We start from the raw sequence: 22,729 nt of genomic DNA, 5'->3' as shown, positions 1-22,729 counted from the left end.
GGACAGAAGAGGCTGTCGGAACCCCTGGAACTGGAGTTATGGACAGTTGTTAGCTGCCATGTGGGTGCTGGGATTCGAACCCAGGTCTTCTGCAAGAACAGCTAGTGTTCTTAACCACTGAGCCATCTCTCCAGCCCCGTGGATTTTTTTTTTAAAGAGTGTCTCACTGTATAACCTTTTGAGTGTTGGGATTATAGGCACAAGCCACCATGCCTTACCTAATCTTTATATTATTGTTCATATAAATACCTTATCCTCTTATGAAATTCACCAGAAATTTTTGTCAAATGAAAGCTTGAGGGCCAGAGAGATGACCTAGTGTGTATAGCCACTTGCCACCAAGCCTGATGACTTGAGTTCAATCCCCAGGACCCAGATGGAGGAAAGAAAGAATTGATTTCTGGAAGTTGTCCTCTGACTGCCACATGCGGGCCATGGCATGCCTGTGCCCACACATATATACACACAAAATAAAGAAATGTAATTTTTTTTTAAAAAAAAAGCTTGAGAGACCATTATTTCATTGTATCACAGAGCAAGTGAGAAAAGAAATACTAATTGTATTCTATTACATACATTTTCCCTTTTACTGTGCTCCAAGAATTTGCTTGAAACAATAGCTATTGAAGGTTGATGATTAGCTATATTTCAGGGTACAGGCTATTGCATGTCATCAATATGGGTCCAATTCTTGGGATTCAGGGTATTTTTGGCCTGAAAACTATTGGTTAAGACCCCTTATCCAAAATTCTTGAGACCAGAAATGTTTTGATTGGATTTTTAAAATTTCAAAATCTTTGTATATACATAGAGATTTCTTGAGAATGGGACCCATAACTAAATGAGAAATTCCGTCATGCTTCAAGTATACCTTATCACATACCCTGAAGATAATTTCTTACAATATTGGTGATGTGCATACAATGTGACTATGGTCATGATATGACATCAAGTATGTGGGTTGGCTCAAATTTTTCACAGTTTTGGAGCATTTTGATTTTTAGAATTTCAGATTAGGAGCACTCAACCTGTATATGTGCCACAGATTTTTCTCTTTGTTAACTTTTTCTTATTTCCTAGAAATTAAAAGCCATCTCCCAGCCTATTCCATTTTAATAATAATTTTTCCTTTGGCTTATTAGTATCTTGCTGTCTTTGCTCCCAGAGAACTTTGTTGGTTATTTTGAGCAATATGACCTAATCTGGCTAGGGAAAGGGAGATTCTAAACTTTTTGTAATGATTGAACCCTTAGGTAAGGGAATCCGTGAAAAAATTTAACCTTGGAAGAAATGCTCATGACTTTCTTTAATTTTTAAAAATTCATTTAATTGTTATTTGATTGCAATTTCATCCATGGTCCTTTGCTTCCTCCTTCCTCATCTTTCATACATAAAGATAAGAATCTATTAGGTAAAGCATTTTTCTATTGACAGTCATTAAATCTGTTTAACTTCCTTCTTTGCATTAAGGTCACTAGATCAGACTTCTGTTGACCTGGTTTTATGAGAGGAACTGTGGGCGTGTGTTTGGCTTGAGTTCTTCTTTGTGAGTAGAATGAATCATGATTATTTCTGTGCTTAACTGACTTTTCAATTTGGGGAGGAATCCACAAAACTTCGTTTTAACTGGGTGCCATGGGTAGGATAGAGCCCAGCTTGTATCTTGCCTCTGTATTTACAGGTAAGATTATTACTTAAAAGTTCTTGAATTTGGAGCTCTTTAGATTTTTAAAATTTCCTTACCATTTCTTTCTCTCATAATAATCAGCATAGTAAAAAATGCCACTGGCAGATTTTAATTCTTCTAAAACGTATAAATTCACCCAAGATTTAGAACTCATTCAGCTCTCTAACAGACATAAGGTAGGAAACAGAAAGAAAATCTTTTCCCTTTGGAAAGTTTATGAAAGGTTGAGTTAAAGACTGCAGGTGTGGCATTCAGAGCGCTGAGGCTAGTACTCAGGATAATTCCATCTGGGGAAGGTTATTTGTTGGGACAGGATAGTGTTTAAACTTTGAAGTCAGTTTTAAACAAAATGAAGCAGCTGGAACCTGGCAGAAGAAGAAACAAGTCTTTCACATTAACTATTGCTGTTTTAGAAGAAAAAGAATTGGAGTTGTTTTTACAGGTGCTGGAACATTTATTCTTCCTGTAGGGACCACTTTATTTTATCTTAAATTATAAATTTTAAGATAAGCATTTGTCAGCTCATTTGAAAAACAGAAGCAGTAATAAACTCAAGTATAGTGGGGCTTATATCTCTGGAATATATTTCAGAAAAAGGTATTATAACATTTTAAAATACCCCTTTAAACATGAAAGAAAGACAAATGTTGAGTAGTGATTATAGAAAGTAAAGGCAATGAAAATATTACCCACTGTACTTAACATCACATGATCAGTCACCTTCTTCATCAAAACGTATACATATTTGTTCTCAAGCACTGATGGGGTATTGCACAATCCTTAGGCTGGGTTAAGTGTGTGAAGAGAATTGAATACAGCAGGAGAGTTTAGCAGCTGCTTACACAAGGAGTTGAAGCAAGAGCAGATGAGGCCAAGGTGGACAGGAAAAGTGCTTCAAGAACCTAATAAAACAGGACTGAAAGACTGTAACATTTTCAGACAGCTGGGGAATAACTGCCCTGTTGGAAGTGAGCTAATTTTAAAAACAAGATCTGCTAGTCTAAGCACTAACAAAAAGATCCATGGGCTCTCTAGGCAGAAGCATTCTATTCAGGCTATTTGATTTCAAGGTTCAGTATGTGCCCAGCCAGCATTGTGCTATAACTTTGAAGAAAGCAGATGCAAGTAAGACAATCACTGGCCCAGTGTAGCACATATTTAACAGACAGGCTACAAGCTGTACCTACTGTGCTGGTCACTCAGAAAACAAGACAAGTCCCTGTCCTCACTTTCAGGAAATACTTTATCTAGTGGAAGTGACAGACATGAAGAAATAATTACAATGCAATTTGGTAAGTGCTGCTGTCAAGTTGCATCCACCATTAGCAGGAGAGGAGCACCTCAGAAAATGTGATTCACTTGCCCCCAGGGCTGTGGCATCCTTCAATTGGGAGTCAGATCCTTTTCAGACATTGAAAGCTGTGACTACCCATCTGATTGCCAAATTCTACCTACATGAAATAATGCTCATAGTTTTAAAGTATTGATAGCTCTCCAGTCACCTGTCCATGGGCCCTAGGTTAGAATCCTTCATGGATTATTACCTGGATTAGAATCCTTGATATACCTGGATTAAAGATTCTTGCACTTGGCTTTTTTTTAATTGTAAGATTTTTTAATGTATATTTTTAATTGAATTTTTGTGGATTTTGATACAAAACATAATCATCTTTATACCCCCTCTCCCATCTGCCCTCCCATAAAACCCCCTCCCACCACATTTCATGCATTCTGTCATATAAGGCCTCTCAAGTCAAATTAGTGTACCCAGACGTCCCTCGGTACAAGTTTATACACTGGGGTCTAGTCAGCCTATCTAGGGTGTCTCCCTTAAAGAAGATCAACTCTCTTTCATCCAGCAGTAATCAGCTGCCAATAATTCTTTGACTAAGATTGGGGTCTGCTGTCCATTTCACCAATTCTCTGCTGGATTTTTATCTGATTGACTTTGCATGGGTCTTATGCACGCTGATACCATTGCTGTAAGTTCATATAAGCAAGGACCCCAGAGCCTTTAAGACTGTTTCCTTAGGGTCATGTACCTCCTCCCTGGTTTTCACAATCTTCCTGCCCCCTCTTCTGCTCTGAGTGGGTGGAGTTTAATATAAGAGTCCTGTCCATGGACCCACAGTCTGCAGACTCTTATTCTCTACACTTTGGCCATTTGCGGCCTTTTGTGCTCATTGCCCTCTATTACATAAGGAAGCTTCACAATGAATAAGAAACCCCCTTTATCTACATGTAGAAAAAACCAAAATGGAGGCAATTGTAAATCATCCCACAACACAATCATCTTGAAGAACTCATAATACCTGTGTCTTGAGCCCTGTGTACATGTCAGGATGAGACATTTGTGGTGCTGTGAAATTACCAAGAAAAAGATTCTTTTTCCTCTGTCCCATGTTGTTTTCAGAGACATTGCTTTCTTTAGATTCCTCTCAGTTTGCAAATAGCAGAGATGTAATAATGGATCACCAAGTGTTCAAGATTTAGACTCAAAATCCATTACCTGTTGATAAAATGGATGCTCTAAACCTGAAAGGCTTATGAAAGCTTTATTATGTTTCTAAAATATGTATAAAACATGTAAGTATATCTAAGTGAACTTTAAAAAAATCCCATATCATTACCTGTGTTGCTTTAAATTACATTTAGTTTTTGTGTTTTTTAGTTCTTTAGTCCATCATCAATGCACAAAAAAAAACATTTCTTTATGGATTTTCAATATCTTAAAGCAAAAATTTAGTATTTTGAATGCCTGAAAAGTATATAAAGCAAAAAGCCTTGCTCTGTGGTATCTCTGGATTCCATGCTTGCCAGGTTTAATGATATACTGCAAACTCATGGAATCAAGGGAGCATCTTTTTTTTTGTCTTGAAAGCAGCTGTTGAAACAATTAGATCATAGCGTAATGACTCTCAACTGTGGAAATTTTAAAGTCAAACTTTGAAAGCACCAAACTACATTTAATATAGGTAGAAGATTTATTTTTGTTTTAATGGTGATTTATTGAGATATTATTTCTTTAAAGATTTTTTTAACACTGTGACAGCCATAACTAGCTGTGAATATTACCCTTTTTTTCCATTATCAGTAATCAAATGATGCTTTATGTTCCTTTTAAAATGTTCTTTTAAAATTCTAAAGCTTGATTATTTAATTGTTTAAATAAACTTAAAAATCTTTCCAAAATGTGTATTAGTAAATACCTTTATGTAAGATGTGCATTTTATTGATATAATTTTTTTACGAAGACATAGTTCACTAGAGTTTAAAATGATGATAGCACAACTATTTGAAAGCCTTCCAGAGCACTTGGGATGTTTGTTGTTGTTGTGTATGTGTTTATTTGTTTTGGACAAGGTCTCATATAGCCCAGGCTGAACTCTGATCCTCCTGCCTCCACCTCCAGGGTGCTGGAATTACAGGGTTCAGTACCACACCTGATTTGTGTGGAGTACATATCAAACACCAGGCCTCATGCATGCCAGGCAGGCGCTCTACCAACTGAGCTAACCCCTAGCCCTCCTTTTTGTTTTTCTTGTTGCATTTCCATGTAGCATACCTATCATTCTCCCTAGAGCAGAGTGCTTTTTGTAGCCTACTCTGATGGTCAGTGTCTCTTGGAATGGTTCCTGTGTGCTACTAAGAGTGAGTAAGAGCCACTGAGAGCTTTCTGGGTTTCAGCCCCATGTAAACATGTTATCGGATTCCCGTCTAGTTCTCGCAAACCCCGCTCCTCTCCACTCCTCTAGGTCTCCTTTAGGATATCTCTCTGATACTTCCCTTTACGTTTTTGTTTTTTTTTTAATTCACCTTTCTTTTTAAAACTGTTGTAGAGTCTTTGAAAGCATGAACTCCAATTGCCTGCTAGAAAAATCCATTCACACGTCTTGTAGACATCTGTCTTCATCAAGGAGATAGCTGGCCTCATGTCTCTGCCTCTCTGTATACCTCCACAGCCCTCAGATATGTTCATGTTCTCAGTACTCTCCATGCAGTCAGCCAGATCTGTCATTTCAGCACCAAGCTCATTGCTTTGTAAGTACCACATCTCCCCACAAATAGCCTGACTCTATTTGACTGTTAAGGGTTGCCAGTTCTACTTGAACCATTGCCACAGACCCCTTTTCTCTCTCTTTACTTTTATAATTATCTTTTCTAAAATACATTTGTTCATATTATTCTTTGCTTCAAATTTCTTTGCGATTTCTCCACTTTCTGCAGGCCTGCCTTTCTTCAGTGCTCAAGATCTCTTACCATTCTGTCAATCCAGTACCTGATACCAGAATACTCAGAGCTCCCTTACACATTGTGAGCTTAAGCCTTCCATTTTGTTCTCCTTTCCTTTATTGCCTTCCTAATGGCTTTTTTTTTTTTTTTTTGTTGTTTTTGAGACAGGGTCTCCCTGTAGCCCCAGCTGGCCTGGAACTCACTATATAGACCAGGCTGGCCTTGAACTCACAGAGATCTGCCTGCCTCTGCCTCCTGAGTGCTGGGATTAAAAGTGCGCACTACCATGCCAGGCTCCTTAACATCTTTTAAGCTCACACTCAAGGGCTGCTTTCACATAATTTTACCTGAGCCCCATGCGATTAGGCGTATTTTGAGAGGGGACTCATCTTTCCAGCTTCTTATCCCTCTGCACCATCTTAGCTCTATGTGCACAGCAGGTTCATGTGGATGTGTAGTCAGCGCATGCCTTTTAAAGCCACTGAAACATTGATACGCCTTGCTTATCTTGTTTATCCCACAGAATTACTATTAGAATCAGATAAGATGATGGGGAAACGTTTTCTTTTTTGAATTGCTATGTAAATATAAGGCAACAGCTATAAGAAATAACATAATTTTTCTTGTGACTTAGCTATTTCTTCAAAATAAGAAGTTCACATGTTGAACAATTTAATGAGTAAATTTATGCATAGAGATAAAATGAAGGTGTATATACAGAAAAGTTTTATTAGATAACAAAAAATACCTGGCATCAATATAATTGAGTAACTTAAGGGATGGAGTTTTTCTTCAGAATAACTGAGGAAGATAAGATTGGATTGATTGTATGAACAGAACATTTATTCACTGTAGACTTTAGTTATAATCCTGTGCTAATTTTTAACTTTATTGCAAAGGAAGCTATGATATTGGATGTTTCTCTTGGTTATTTTGAATGCTTTGTGTCATGGCTTTGTAAAATATAGATGTTTTTTAATAATGTTTATTTCTTATAAAGATTTTAAAATGTAGTTTTTAATGTTTCTTTTTTTGGTCTTTTTGAGACAGGGTCTCCCTGTAGCCCCAGCTGGCCTGGAGCTCACTATGTAGACCAGGCTGGCCTCGAACTCACAGAGATCCACCTGCCTCTGCCTCCCAAGTGCTGGGATTAAAGGTGTGCGCCACCACGCCCGGCTTCTTTTTTTTAAATTTTTATTATTTTTATTTTGTGTGTATGAGTGTATTGCCTGCATGTAGGTAGGTACACCCATGTCGTGCAATGCCAGGGAGATCAGAAGAGGCTGTCGGATCGCCTGGGACTAGAATTACAGACAGTTGTTAGCTGCCATGTGGGTGCTGGAATTCAACTCGGGTCTTCTGTAAGAACAACTAGTGTTCTTAACTGCTGAGCCATCTCTCCAGCCCCTTTAATGTTTCTTAATTTTAATTTTTATCCTATCTTGATAGGGGTAAATTTCAGAGTCCTTTAAAAGTATTTGTTCTCTCACTGGAGAGATGGCTCGTTTGTTAAGAGCACTGGCTTGCTCTTGTAGAGGACCCAACTTCAGTTCCCATCACCCACATGGTGGCTAACTACCATCTGTAACTCCAGTTCCAGGGGATCCAAAGCCCTCTTCTGACCTCTGTGGGCATTGCAGAACATGGGTGCACTTCATACATGCAAGCATAACACTCATACATATAAAATAAAAATAGATAAAATATTTTTAAAATACATTTTTTTCTATTCAGATTGATACAAGAATTCCTTTCTTCTTGACTATGATGGCACTGTAGTTTGTGATACAGGTATAATGGTGCCAGACCTTATCTCTCTTTATTAAAAGAATTGGATTTAATACAAGTAACCCAAAGGAATGGTACAGTATTTAAGATAGTTATTAGGCTTCCTGATAGGAGAATTTGCAGTTTACAAGTGTCACCTTTTTGGCAGTTGTGGGTGAGTCGTCACTGAGTTCTCCAGAACTGGCCTCTTGTATTGTGGCCCCTAGGAAAACTGAGTGGAACATCCCCTTCATTACTGTGTCAACTACTTGAAGAACAAAAAAGCTTTTAGAAAGTTACTGTGATTTCTTGATTCAGAGGTGTCATTAGGGCTTTAAAGATGATTTATTTCTAAGATGTTTCTTACCGTCTTTGGTAAACACATGAATTTAAAGTTTAATACTTGTAGTTTTAAGTGATGACAAGTTGACATTCTTTACATTTTTAAGTTATATGCTGTAAACTTAGAGGAGTGAATTAAGGTATGAACTGATAGATGTAAAGTGTGTGATCAGCTCTGGATTTTCAAAAATACATGTATATGCTTTATGCCAAACTGCCTCTCTCTGCCTGCCAGACAGCTTCTGTGTCAGGCAGTCTAATATTGCTCACAATCCATGGAGTGGAATATGTTTTCATACTTAATTAAATGTAAATATAATGAAGAAAAGTACCATTTACAGAAAAGAAAATGCTTTCCAAGTCAAATGTCAATAATGTTTGAATGACCACGTCAGTATTTTTTCCTTGACATTGTGATGATCTGTTAACTAGCAGCGTAGTGCCATTAGGCACTCCACAGTGATTGGCAGCACTGTCACCCTGAGCTGTGGGTCCATTAGTAGAAGTAGGAAAAGCAAAGTGCTTTGACGTTGGACTTCAATTTGGAATTTTTTATTTTTAGTTTTTAAGTGATTGCTTCAAGCTCACCATCTTCCTTCTTCAGCCTCCCTCGTGCTGGGGACAGAAGCCTGTGCCCACACCCGGCTTCAAATACTCTGTACATGCCGCATCTTTTTAAAAAGTCATTCTATAATTAATAGCAAACTTTTACTTTAGTGCTCTTACAGTGCTTTCTCCCAAGTGGGGAATAATGAAAGCAGAGTTCTTTTTAAAAAAATATATATTCTTAAGAACAAATCATTCTGGAAGAACGCAAAGGAAAATAGCTTTAGATAATTAAGTGACAATTGAATTTATTCTTATAATTGTTTTAATAGCTTTTGTATAATCTTCATCGCTATTATGAGATATAAAATGTAGTTATCAAATCTGTAATCATTATGCCAAAAAATCTGAATTACTATAATGTTTTGCATATTGTTAAAACTGTAACTTTAATTGTAAAAAAAAATTAAAAAAAATTCTTATTTATTATTTTTGTTTTATGTGTATGAGTGTATTGCCTGCATGTATGTGAGTACACCCACATCGTGCAGTGCTGGGGAGGTCAGAAGAGGGCGTTGGAGTCCCCTAAGGATGGTTCGTAGCTGCCATGTGGGTGCTGGGAATCAAACCCGAGAGCCATCTCTCCAGCTCCCCCCTTTTTTTTTCAACATTTTTTATTTATTATTTTTATTTTACGTGTGTGTATTGCCTGCATATGGGTAAGTGCACCCATGTCGTGCAATGCCCATGGAGGTCAGAGGAGGCTGTTGTATCCCCTGGAATTGGAGTATGGACAGTTGTTAGCTGCCATGTGGGTGCTGGGATTTGAACCCGGGTCTTCTGCAAGAATAACCAGTGTTCAGCCGCTGAGCCATCTCTCCAGCCACAACAGTAGAGGTCTCTATGGCAATAGTAGTTCTTTATTGAGCACTTAACTGCAGTGGATTTTTTGTAGTTTTAATTGATACCAACAACCATTATAAGCTGTGTTGTTGAGGTTGTCTTTCCTCATATACTCTGCCAGGCAGGTTCTCTTATCCCATTTAACATATGAAGAAATGGAACTTTTGAGTGGTAAAATAACTTGGCTGAAATCACAAGGTCAATAAGAGGTTAAACTGGATTTTAGTGACTAGGTTTTATAAAACTGTCTGCGCTTACTTAGCATCTGTATCATGACTTTATAAAAAAACTTTTAAAGCTTTTTTTTGACAATTTTATACATTTATACAGTGTATTGTGATCATAGTCACTTCCATTACCATCTTTTATCCCCTCCCACTCTTGCTGACCCCCTTCTTCCCAGCTAGTCCCTCTCTCAAGGCCAGCTGGCTGGAAAAAAAAAAAAAAAAAAAAAAAAAAAAAAAAAAAAGACAAATACCACAACTTTTAGCACTTGATTCCTTTTAAAAATGTTTCCCCTAAGCACTAAATAGTAAAGGGGAAAGTGTATTTTATTTCTGACCAGTTCTGAGCAACTTGAGAAGTTCCTCCTGTGCAGACCCATGTTTTGACTCTCTCTGGAGTCATTTGGAAAGAGACAAGCACACTCACAGGCAGGTTGTGCTGGTGTCACTGAAGGCCTTTCTCCTTTGTGCAGGTGCTGGGCCAGTGCCACTCTTCACTTCACAGACGTCACCCACCAAGATGTCTGTGATGCTGCCCTCTGCGAACTTTGAGGATTGCTCTCAGTCCCCAAGCGTCAGCATCATCCAGGCCGACATGGAGTCCTCGGGGACAGACACATTCTGAGTGGAAAGAGAGCCAGCACGATGCATATGAAGACATTTTTCTTTGGCTTGAAACCATTCCTGAAGACTATCTTGGTCTTGAGCATATTCTGGGAGGAAAAAAAATTTCTAATTTTTTATTAAAATGAAAAGCATGCTTTGGATATTTAGGTAAAATTTTTGAATAAAGTAAATAGAAATCATACTGAGTCTGGCTGTGGGTTGTTTCTTAGAAGCCTGAGGTAGCATAGAACAGTGAAAAGGGCATAGCTTTTAGCATCTGGGAACTTATTGCACCGGTGTAATTGTCTGTGGACATAGAGGATTTTGTAGCTTAAGCTTATTCTAACATTTTGATAACAGCAAATAACTAGAAATAGTCTGATGGCTATCACTCAGGGGCTAGATAAAGTAATGACATTTGCATATCGAAATGCTATGTGGTTCAAGATAGAATTTAAAAATACGTAGACACTGAAATGGAATTATCTCTAAGATTTCTGTGATTGTGGAACAAAACCAAAACCATGCAGAATAGTATGTGGCTGTTGCTGCCATTATTTAAAATGAGGGGGGAGACCCAATTATATGGTGTTTACACACACATGCTTGCATATGTTTGTTTTATGTTTACTAAATAACTTTGGAAAGATGAACAAGAAACTAACCTTGTCTCCAGGGAAAGGAATTGATGTCTAAGTGATAGGAGTCAAAGATGGCTAATCGTTAGGTGTGCCTGACTTCATTCATGACAGGAAAAAATGATGAATGAGATTAATTACTTATATGCCTTGTGTATGCTATGTGAGCATTTACCCCTTGCAAACTTGCAAAGTGTGTTACTGTATTACATCTCAACACATCAATACACAATGAGAAGAAAGTAAAAAGGTACAGCTTTGTAAGTAGCGCATGTAGGCTGTGCTTCTAGTTCTGTCCCTGCTTGCTCTGTGATGGGTAAATAGGTTCCTTCTTGTCAGCTGGCCTGAGCTAATGGTTTAATCACTGTTTTTACAGAATAATGGAGATCAGTGATAATGTGTTTGTCAGAGTTGGGGGGGGGTTGTGAGATGAGGCATTGCCCAGCACAGTGATTGGTACCAGGTAAGTATGCAGTAAATGGTGTCACTCCTGACGGATTTCAGCATCATATACTAGAGGGCAGGCACATTAGAAGAGCATTAGCAAAACAATTTTATCTCCCTACCACCTATCTCACACCCCCTACCCAAGGCTCAGGGACCTTCACAAAAGATGGAGTTTTATGAGTTCAAGAGCCAGAGGCAGTGGATGACTACAGTGCAACTTTTCTGGATACAGCAGGACAGTAGGAACTCACTGCAGCTCTGACAGCATGCACAAGACCTGTGCAAGATCAAGCCAGACAAAATCTCAGTGTGGAGTGGGGAGATGATCATGGAGTCCCACCACTCACTGAGGGGGAATAGATGGCTGCTGGGAGAGGGAGAGTCAATTTTCTTCGGGGATGTGGTTCCTGAGAGTCCAGTCCAGTAGATGGCCCTATGGCTATGCACACACTGGCAGCATTAGAAGAAAAAGAACATGAAACATGGAGCGCTTGGGAGGAATTGGAGGGGATGGATGGGGGGGTAGACTTGATCAAAACATGGTATATGCATGTATGAAATTCTTAAAATAATTATCTCACTAAAATATTCTTTCCTGTCACCACTGAAGTATACACACACACACACACACACACACACACACACACACACACACACACACACGGAGAGTAATTATAGTCACTGTTTACCTTTCTCAGCATTTTTAAAGTTATTTAGTAGGTCTCAGCCCTGGCTGCACATTAGACCCTTGGGGAGCTTTAAAAAAATACTAATGCCTGGGCTACATACCAGGGATCCTGGTTTAATTGATCTTGGGTAAAGTCCAGGCAGTGGTATTAAAAGTGAAAAAAGAGCTTTTTAGGCAACTTAAGTGCACACTCAAGGTTAAGAATACTGAAGAGCAATTTAGAATCCCTTTTGCCTCTAGCAGCGGCCTGCCTGCCTGCCTGTGGTCTGGGAATTTCTCACTAAATACTAGAAACTGGGGAGACTCAGCAGTATGTCAGCCTTCCACATTTCCACATGCGCATCCTCTAAAGTCACAGTCCCTCAAGCTTTCCCAGGTATTTGGTGAAACGGTTTAGGTTTCACTTTAGAATCTGTTTTCTTTACTAGGGCACTTAAATAGTGTTTCTGCTTAACATAGATTCTTTTAAATTGATAGAAGGAAAAGTGCTGCTGAGAATCTTGGGTTACTTTCCGTGCTCGTGGACAGGTCTTTGGGTAAGATGAAAGCAGGGTAAACCCGTCTGAGCACAGCTTTGTTTTAAACATTACCCCCTTTGCTTTCTGTTTTTCTGAACTTTTTCTTACAGAAGATTTTAGCAAATTTTATTATAGCCTAAAACTTTTTTTTGTTTAAAAGTGTTGGTAATTCTTCCTAGCCCCAATCACAGAAAAACCTGCTTTTTCTAATTTTAGAGTAAAAAGACTTTAACTTAAGCTACTTGTCATGTACTTGAGCATTTCTTTAAAAAAAAAAAAAAAAAGTAGCTCTCAGTGTGGTGGCGCACGTGTTTAGTCCCAGCACTTGGGATGCAGAGGCAGGTGGATCTCTGTGAGTTCAAGGCCAGACTGTTCTACATAGTGAGTTCCAGGCCAGCTGGGGCTACAGGGAGAGCCTGTCTCAAAAAGACAAAAAAAAAAAAGAAAAAAAATGTAGTGTCTGTTCATCACTATTGTGTTTTAGAGAATTAGTCCTGTTCAGCAGTATTCATACATATTCTTCTGTCTACCTCTGAATCCTTTTGAAATAATACTCAATTCACTGATATTGATCCAAGAGTGCCTGCAAACAGGACAGCTTCGACAGGACAGGACAGGACAGCCTCCAGGGTGTGCACACAGTAGGACAGGACAGCCTCCGGTGTGCATGTAGCAGGACAGGACAGGACAGGACAGCCTCTGGTGTGCACACAGCAGGACAGGACAGGACAGCCTCCAGTGTGGACACAACAGGACAGGACAGGACAGGACAGCCTCCAGTGTGCATGCATCAGGACGGGACAGGACAGCCTCCAGTGTGGACACAGCAGGACAGGACAGGACAGGACAGGACAGCCTCCAGTGTGCATGCATCAGGACGGGACAGGACAGCCTCCAGTGTGGACACAGCAGGACAGGACAGGACAGGACAGGACAGGAGCTCTGGTGTGCACACAGCAGGACAGGACAGGACAGGACAGCCTCTGGTGTGCACACAGCAGGACAGGACAGGACAGGACAGCCTCCAGTGTGCATGCATCAGGATGGGACAGGACAGCCTCCAGTGTGGACACAGCAGGACAGGACAGGACAGGACAGCCTCTGGTGTGCACACAGCAGGACAAGACAGGACAGCCTCCAGTGTGCATGCATCAGGACAGGACAGGACAGCCTCCAGTGTGCATGTATCAGGATGGGACAGGACAGCCTCCAGTGTGGACACAGCAGGACAGGACAGGACAGGACAGGACAGCCTCTGGTGTGCACACAGCAGGACAGGACAGGACAGGACAGCCTCTGGTGTGCACACAGCAGGTCAAGACAGGACAGCCTCCAGTGTGCATGCATCAGGACAGGACAGCCTCCAGTGTGGACACAGCAGGACAGGACTGGACAGGACAGCCTCTGGTGTACATACTGTTTTCAAGCTTCTACTTGTGTCACACTTTTAAAAAGATAATTTTTTTTGTGTGTATGAATGTATTGCCTGCATGTATGTAAGTGCACCCATGTTGTACAGTGCCCATGGAGGTCAGAGGAGGGCATCAGATACCCTGGAATTGGAGTTATAGATAGTTGTTAACTGCCATGTGGGTGCTGGAAACCAAACCTGGGTCCTCTGCAAGAGTAGACAGTGAGTGCTCTTAACCACTGAGCCATCTCTCCAGCTCCCCACATTTTATATGTATAACTTAATGTGTGAAAATTTCATACATGTATATACTGTATTTGATCATATACACCCTCAACTCTCTCTCCCACTCCCCTCAACATGTCCCCCTCCAACCTTCATGTCTTCTGAGTTTTTTGTTGTTTGTTTATTTGTTTGTTTGTTTGTAACCCACTGGGTCCAATTAGTGTTGCCTGCTGGAATGTTGACTGTTCTTCCTGGCTTGATCTTGTGCCGGTGACAGCAGCTGCAGTGAGTTTGTGAGTGAAATGGCCATGTCACCATGTCATGCCCAGAAGACAGCACTCCACTTCATTCCTCCCCATCCTTTGACTCTTACATTCTTTCTGCCCCACTTCCGTGATGTTCCCTAAACCTTGGGTGGGTTGACAAAGATGTTTCATTTAAGGCTGAGCACTCAACAGTCACCTATTCTTGGCACTTTGACCAGTTACATGTCTCTGCATTAACTGCTACCAACTGCAAAAGAAGTTTCTCTGGTCAAGGTTGAGAACAGCACAAATCTATGTGTATAAATGTAAATGTTTATAAGGCAGTTTGACAACGTGTTCATTTAGTAAAACAGAGAGTAGAGCCCTCCTAGGGCATATGGCATCCGAGCCATGGGCTTTGGCTAGGTGTACAGTACCAGGTATGGATTTCCTTCCATGGAACAGGCCTTAAATCCAAGGTGAAAATCATTCTTTACCCTTATAACCTTCATGCTATTTTTGTACCAGTGGTTGCATCTTTCCTGGCAGGTTGGCATTCAATCATTCAGGGTCCTCCAGTAGGTAATACCTTCAGTGTTTTTGTGTGTGTGTGTGTGTGTGTGTGTGTGTGTGTGTGTGTCTGTGTGTGGTTTGGCATGGGCAAGGTGGTAATGCTGGAGATTGAACCCAGTGTCTCATGCATGCTGGGTAAGTGCTCTGTCCCTGAGCTACTTCCCCAGTCCCCCATTTGCTCTTTTTCTACTTTTCCTGAATAATTTTCCTAAGGAGAAAAGTCCTGCAGAGTTTCTGTGTGATTGTTATATTGAAATGGCCTCTACAACCACTGTGTAGGAAAACAGGAATTCTCTGTGTTGGGAATACAAAGTCTAGCAGTGTTTTCCACCTGGGACATCTATAGCATTTCATGAAGGAGACCCTCCATCTTAATACCTTACAGACTATTACCAATATATAGTGTAAGCTATTTTTGCCTTTGGTTTTGTAAGGTCAATCCTGAAAAGGCTTTCAGTTGTTGCATTTAGGGTCTTGAACATAGTGGGAGCTTTTAAAAAATTTTTTAAAAATATTTTATTATTTTTATCTTATGTGTTGTAGACTCTGGCTGGTTCCCTTCCACACTTGCCACTGTCCTTGGTGGTCATCCCACAGTCCTGGCATCTCCAAGTATCCACTCCCAACTGAGGCTGCAATTCACCAACGGCCTTTCCCAGCTTCTCTTTAGGGATTCCAACCCTGACACATGGTGCCAGGCATCAGCCACTCTCCATGACCCCCTCTGGTTGCATATCTCATGCCATTAAAAGCAGGACCAGGTAGGTGACTCTTAAACAATGCCAAGTTTGGCTACCATCTTGATATTGCCATTTTGGTCCCCCTGGTCAGTTTCTGTGTCCTGGCCCTGAGGAACCACTTCCCAGATTTTCACCTCATTGATGCTGATCTTTATTTAATCATTGCTGGATCTTAAGCCCAGATGACCAACATTTGTTGTCCCAGGAAAGCAGAAAGTTTTACTTCTGTGGTGCTGGTCTCTTGTTAATCATAGGTGATTCTTCAGCCTCAGCTGACCAGTAACTGCAGGTTTTTAAACTAGCGCATGAACAGTCCCAATAGAGTCTTACCTTTCCTCTGAAATTTCATAAGTCAGGCCTCTGTTGTCTGCATCTCTCAACACCCTTACCTTCCAAGCTTCCACAGAACAGCCCATTAAGCTCTGAGCTCTCAATGGCTGCTCTAGCCCAAAGTTCTAAATGCTTCTACAATCTTCCCCCAAACCAACATGGTCAGGGCTGTCACAGCAACATCCCACTATCAGCACCAATTTTTTCATTAGTTTGCTTTCTGTTGCTGTGATAAAACACTCTGATCAAAAGCAAGTTAGGGGAGGGAAGGGTTTATTTGGTTTATACTTCCACATCACAATCTATCATTAAAGTCAGAGCAGAAACTCAGAGCAAGAACCTAGAGGCAGGAACCATGGAGGAATGCTGCTTATTGGCTTACTCACTGGCTTGCTTAGCTAGCTTTCTTTTTTAAAAAAAATTATTTTTTATTTATTATTTTTATTTTATGTGTATGAGTGTATTGCCTGAATGTAAGTTGAGTGCACCCGTGTCCTGTAATGACGCAGAGGTCAGAAGAGGGTTTTGGATTCCCCTGGAACTGGAGTTAAGGATAGTTCGTAGCCGCCATGTGGGTGCTGGGAATCGAACCTGGGTCCTCTGCAAGAGCAGTCAGTGCTCTTAACCGCTGAGCCATCCCTCCAGCCCCAGGTAGCTTTCTTATATTGCCCAGACCCATATAGCCCAGACCCAACTACCTAGGGATGATGCTGCCCACAGTAGGCTAGTCCTACATACATCGATCATCAATCCAGACAATTCCTCACAGCCTGGCCACAGACAAATCTGATTAAAGAAATTCTTCAGTTGAGATTCCCTCTTCAAGGTGACTCTAGGTTGTGTCAAGTTGATAAAAACTAACCAGGACAGACATTGAGACAAGTGTGAAAGGAAGGTGATCCTAAAACTTCTCAGGGCTCTTCATTTTTGCACATGACATAAATCAGCACTGATTCTCCTCAGCTATACTAGTTACTAAAGAAGGTTGCATTGCATTCACTTGTAGAGGGAATGGAAGTCAAGGTGTATTTGGATAGAAACCATCAGGATTCTAAGAATCATTCTATTCATTGTTTGGAGTTTTTAAACAAATCTGTAGCGTTTCCCCTTAGCTTTATTAGGAGTAACATGAGCCTTGCAAAGCATACTACAAGTAGCAGCAATCCTTGACCTTAACAAAATGGGAATGGTTCCTGAGATCTCTGCAGATCTGAACACAGCTTGGTCAATTTAGGCAGGAGTTTATGAGGATCAGCCTGAATCTTAACAGGCTCAACACTAATAAGTATAGTCCTTAGCATTTGGATGTGGTACTTATTTTTAAGCTATGGACCTTCTAGGGTTTCAAGGGGCAACTCTAATAGTTTACTTGGTCCCTCTAACTGAGAGAGATGTGAATCTTACACATTGCCTTCCCAGTATCAGGAAACGGCTGATAACGCTACTCAGCTCTTTCAGGACTCCAGCTATTGCTTTCCACTGGATTTCTTGGTCTTTTCCCAGTACATGTATAGCTCAGGGGTCAACTAAAAGTTTGAGAGAGTCCATATGTGGGGACCTCCCATACCTATGGCTCTTTTATGAAGCTTCTCTGCTCTGTTTATGGGATATTACTGCTCAATTTTCAGCCATACTGAGTCTTGATCATTTATTCTAACTTCCAATCCCTGAAAGATTGCTTCTCTCTCTTTGAGTCTACACTCCATGCACATGGGCAGTAGGAAATGCCCAGATACATGCATGTCTCACAAAGGGTGGTTTCCCTTCCTTTTGAAGTATAACTATTCTCAATTTCTGCCTGATTTTAGACATTCTCTGGTACCTTCAAATGACTGGCTTTTATATTTTGTCCTGAGTTTAGCTTTGTTAGTGGAGGGATAGTCTGGCTTATGATACATTCCTTGATTTACAATGAGGTCATATCCTGATGAAACTGTTTTAAAAACACTCTAAGTTGAAAATGTGCTTAATACACCTTACATAGTGAGCATCATAGCTTGGTGTGGCCTAAGCTAAATGTGGTCAGAATGCTTACATTAGGTTACAGTTGGGAAAAATCTAACACAAAACCTATTTTATAAGATTTTTAGTATCTGTGGCTGGAGACATGATTCAGTGGTTAAGATCTTGCAGAGGACCCAGTTTCAATCCCCAGTACCCACATGGTGGCCAACCATCCATAACACTGTCTTCTGACCACTATGGGCATTGCATGACATGGGTGTACTTACATACATGCAGGTAATACACTCACACAAAAAATAATAAAAAATAAAATATTTTTTTTTTGCTATCTCCTGTAGCTTATCAAAACTGTACTGAATGTGAACAGTGGAATGATCATGTGGTACCCTTCCTCACCATCCTAAAGTTGAAAACTCCTAACTGTGAGCTGGGGACCATTTGTACATCACCATTTCCAGAAGCTAGCAGAAGCAACAGTGAAATGCTGAGGGAGAAGCGATCATGCTTCCACTGTTAAACCTTTGTCTCCTTCCCCTCTTTCCTCTCCCTGACACCTATCTCTTCACTACTGGCACCAGCCTAGAAATGCACAAACTCAGTAAGAATGAAAGGATCTAGGCAGGATGCTGGGATGAAGCAGTAACTCAAGAATTTGAAAAAGATGGTCTCCCACAGCATAGTTGCCTCTTCTCTGAACCAATTAAATTCTAAATGACTGGTTCCAAATCAGGCTGGAAAAAAAAATGATTTATAGTCCTGCTCCATAACAGCCACATCGGCGGCTGGTAAATGACCCAAGTGATTCTGAAGGTTACCCAGAGCTGGGACCCAGAGGACAAGTGACCACAAATGTTTCCTGAGTGAATCAATGAGTGAATGTATATGTGTAAGTGGCCACAGTGAGGTCATTCACACAAGTCAAAACTGCCTCCTCTAGCAGAGGCTGGTTCTCCTGTAAACTGAGTTGAAGACTTGTCCAAATGCTGTGGAAAGTATCAGCCAGCATGGATTTTGACACTGATATATGATGCTTTGCTACCTGGGGAATAGTTCAGGAACAACCCGGAAGTCTGAAGTCCATTGAGAATGAGTTAAATGTGGGGATATCCTGTTAGGTTTTTCCATCTCTCAACAGTCTTGAAATTGTTTATCGTTCCAGTTTATATGCTCCTGAAAAGGCCTTTTATTGTCCTGTATCTGTCACTTAAAGATATCCTTACCTCAGGAAACAGACCCCACTTATCTTTAGAAGTATTTTACTTGAATTGAAAAGCAGCTGAATTCAAATGCTTTTTGATGCCTGAAAAATAACGCCCAGAGGTATTCTAAAGTAACTTTGAAATCCTCCCTTTTTAGTAAGAATCCTTCTCCTTTAGGAGGATAATCTTTTAGGAGGAAATAATCTGGTTCTTGGCCTTAACCTAAGACACTAAGTGTTGTTAGAAAAATAATAAAAGCTCCTTTTTAAAAAAGAAAGCTCTTGCATGTGAGATGAACATGCAGCAAGTACGGAGACTTTAAACTTCCCAGGAAGAAAAGGGACGTTCACAGTGAGTTAGTTCGTTGCTTCATTCTATGTCTGTGTTGAAGGCCTTTGGTTCAGGGCAGGAAGACTTTCCACAGAGGGGCTTGTATGGGGGCGGCAGGATGTGGTTTCCATTCTCAATGTGCTGAAGGTGGCAGGCTGTCCCTAAGTAGATACCTGGATGATCCATCATTATATCTTTACTTTTCTTGGGTGCTTATTGCAGCCTTATTAGCAAGGAGAACAGTATGTGGAGTGGGCGTCTATGTGGGTGGCTGTTGCATGCACATATGCATATAAAGGCCAGAAGAAGGTGTTTCTGCCTGCTCCTGTGTGGATGGGTGCCCCTGTGTGGGTGCATACAGATATTTGGGGGTGCATGTACACATGTGTACAAGGGCATGCGGAGGCTGGAGGCCAACTTCAGGTGGTGTTCCTCAGGAGCCATCCACCTTGTTTTTTTAAAAAATGTTTTATTATTTTTAATTTTAATGTATATGAGTGTATTGCCTGCATGTAAGTGTGCCTGTGTCATTCAATGCCCATGGAGGTCAGAAGAGGGAATCAGACCCCCTGGAACTAGAATTATGAATAGTTGTTAGCTGTCATGTGGGTGCTAGGATTCAAACCCAAGTCCTTTGCAAGAGCAGCCTGTGGTCTAAATCGCTGAGCCATCTCTTCAGCCCCTCAGCCACCTTGTTTTTTTGTTTTTTGTTTTCCCCCGAGACAGGCTCTCTCACTTGTCCTGGAACTCACCAATTAGGCTAGGATGACTGGCCAGCGAGCCTGAGGATCAAACTTATGTCCTAGTGCTTGTAAGGCAAACACTTTACCCACTGGGTTATCACTCTGGCTCTGAATTGGCAACTTCTTTACTATCTATTTTTCCAATAGAAAACCAACTAGGTTTAGTAGAAAGAAAAAGAAAAGAAAAAGAGTAGATAAGAGAGAGTATTTGTAAACTTGTTTTTTTACATTAGCATTTTCTAAAGTTTTTGTTTGACATTGTTTTATTTAATCATCTGTTTAGGAAGAATTAATTAAGAAGTAAGAAGTAACAGTGGGGCTGAAGACACTGAGGCAAAGAATTTAAAACATGTACTTGAACCTAAAATTGTATCACTGCTTTTTAGAGTTCCATGAACATAAAGTTTGTGAAAGGCCCCCTCAGTTCTGTTTCAGGGTTCTTTCCTAATCCTGTTTTTTTTCTTTCTCCCTTAGAATGCTAAATATCCTCCTTCTCTAGAGACTAAATTAGCCGCACCTTGAATTTATTTCTTAGGACATAAGAAATCTTTCTCTCCTCTGTAAGCTGTCAGTACCATTTATATTTTAAATGAAAGGCAACCCTTTTTCCTGAGGAAGGGACTTCAACTTTCTTTGGGGATTATCTAAACAATGTCACGTGTCCCCTTTTCTCTGGTCCATCTTCACATGAGAAAGCATAAATCATGGAACCCAACAAATAAACACGACTGACATGTTATTTCTCTTTCTATAGAGACATCAGTTCTTTAATCTTCTATTTCGTATAAGCAGGCATACTTTAAAACACTGAAATCCTAATGTATACACAGTGGTACTCCGTGAGGAGGAAGGAAGCTAATGGAACTGTATGCTAGAGAAATGCAGTGTAACATGACTTCATGAATTCCTCTTGCCGTTTGGCCTCTCTCATCCCATTTTGCTATAAAACCCAGAAAGCATTCCTGCTGAAAGGAAAAGGCGCAGCGAGGGAGGAGGAAAAGAAGTGTCCTGCTGGCGGTGCTCGCTGCCAGGAACCTGAGTCTCTCTTTCAAACATGATGTTTTATTGTTAAGGTTTTATAAGAAGTTAACTTTAACTTATTAAGAAAAGAGTGATTTAGAAATAGAGGAAGAGTTTTGCTCCATTCATTCTTCTCTAATATAAACATGGCATCAGGGTAATGCTTTCTTGGCATAACATGAAGCTCTGAACTAACAAAAGAGGAGCCGTTAAAGCTTACCTGGCCTCAGAGGTCTTCTTTCCATAAAAGTTAAACTATAATGGCTGGCGTTCCATGGCCAAGATTAGCCCTAGATATTGGCAGGGACTTTTAATTGGTACAGAGGAGGTCTATCAAAATAAAAGTCATTAAACTGACTAGAGGATGCCAAAAAAGAAGCAGCTGGGGGAGTCTCTTCGTCTATTTCAGGGACGATTCCTGTGAATAGGGGTCTACTTGTGTGACTGTTTGATTGGTGAGTCTCTTAAGGCAGTCCAGGGGTATCTTTTGAAGTATGAGAAAGCTGAAAAGTGAATCTTGTTCTCAAAAAAAATGAATTTTGCTGTGGGTTTATCCTGCTTCCTTTGGTATAAATGAATCTCCAACATTTATCAGGAAAGCATTCTGGGATTTAGGTTCGGTATGGCAGCTGGGTTAACGACATGTAGGAGGGCCAAGGTACTTAGTGTGGAATAAGTGAACCCTGCCACGGGTGGATAATATTCTTTTTGTTGTGCAAGACTGAGGCAATAGGTGGTGCTTGACCACTAAGATAAGGCCGGCCAAGGGGATGGTGATGACCTGAGGCCTACTCCTCCCCACTGCAAAGGCAGAAGAAGCTGATGTTGGAGAGTAGCATGAACCTCCTGAGAGAGGGTCATTCCGGGTGGTAGGTAGTTTGATGAAGCTGGAAGCAGGGAGCTGTAAGGACATCACTTGGAATATAGCTGTAGTCCTAGGAGTCCAGGGACCCACTAAACTCATGCCTCAGGAACCTAAGGGTGAGATGCTACCTGAGCAACTGTAGTGCTCAGGGAATATGTGAGGGGTGTGTGTGTGTGTGTGTGTGTGTGTGTGTGTGTGTGTGTGTGTGTGTTGGTAAGGATATATGAGCATTCTTTCTTCAACCAGAAGTAGACAATGTGAGAAAAAGCCCTCCCTGCCAGAGACATTTTCAATTTGATTTGCTTAAAGGACTGCCTAGATGATTGATGTGACCTGCCAGGGCTAGGTCACTGGATTCCCTGGAACCGAGGAAAGAAGAAATAAAAACAACCAGCCAGAAGGATATATGTTACTTTAGGAGAATTATAGCCTGGAGAACCCAAAATGTACCCCAAGCAAAGTGACAGCTTTAACCATGGATACA

The 22,729-nt window shown here is 40.6% G+C and overlaps 1 protein-coding gene across 4 annotated transcripts in view; it reads left to right on the top strand.

The window, feature by feature from the left end:
- Kiaa0586 (KIAA0586 ortholog) overlaps positions 1–10,508 on the top strand; it is a 124,921-nt gene extending 114,413 nt beyond the window's left edge. For 3 of the 4 annotated variants that reach the window (XM_029566670.1, XM_029566669.1, XM_008839510.3), the window contains one exon: positions 10,176–10,508. In XM_029566670.1, the coding sequence (XP_029422530.1) occupies positions 10,176–10,327 (152 nt within the window). In that variant the 3' untranslated portion in view covers positions 10,328–10,508. Of the gene's footprint in view, positions 1–5,526; positions 5,729–10,175 lie in introns of all 4 variants that reach the window. The other variant, XR_003850519.1, reaches the window with a different exon arrangement.
- Positions 10,509–22,729: the final 12,221 nt, after the last annotated feature.

The sequence above is a fragment of the Nannospalax galili genome, unplaced genomic scaffold (genome assembly GCF_000622305.1).
Source record: "Nannospalax galili isolate Female #2095 unplaced genomic scaffold, S.galili_v1.0 scaffold336, whole genome shotgun sequence".
Classification (NCBI taxonomy): Eukaryota; Metazoa; Chordata; class Mammalia; order Rodentia; family Spalacidae; genus Nannospalax; species Nannospalax galili.
This window is presented reverse-complemented; position numbering and strand designations above follow the sequence as displayed.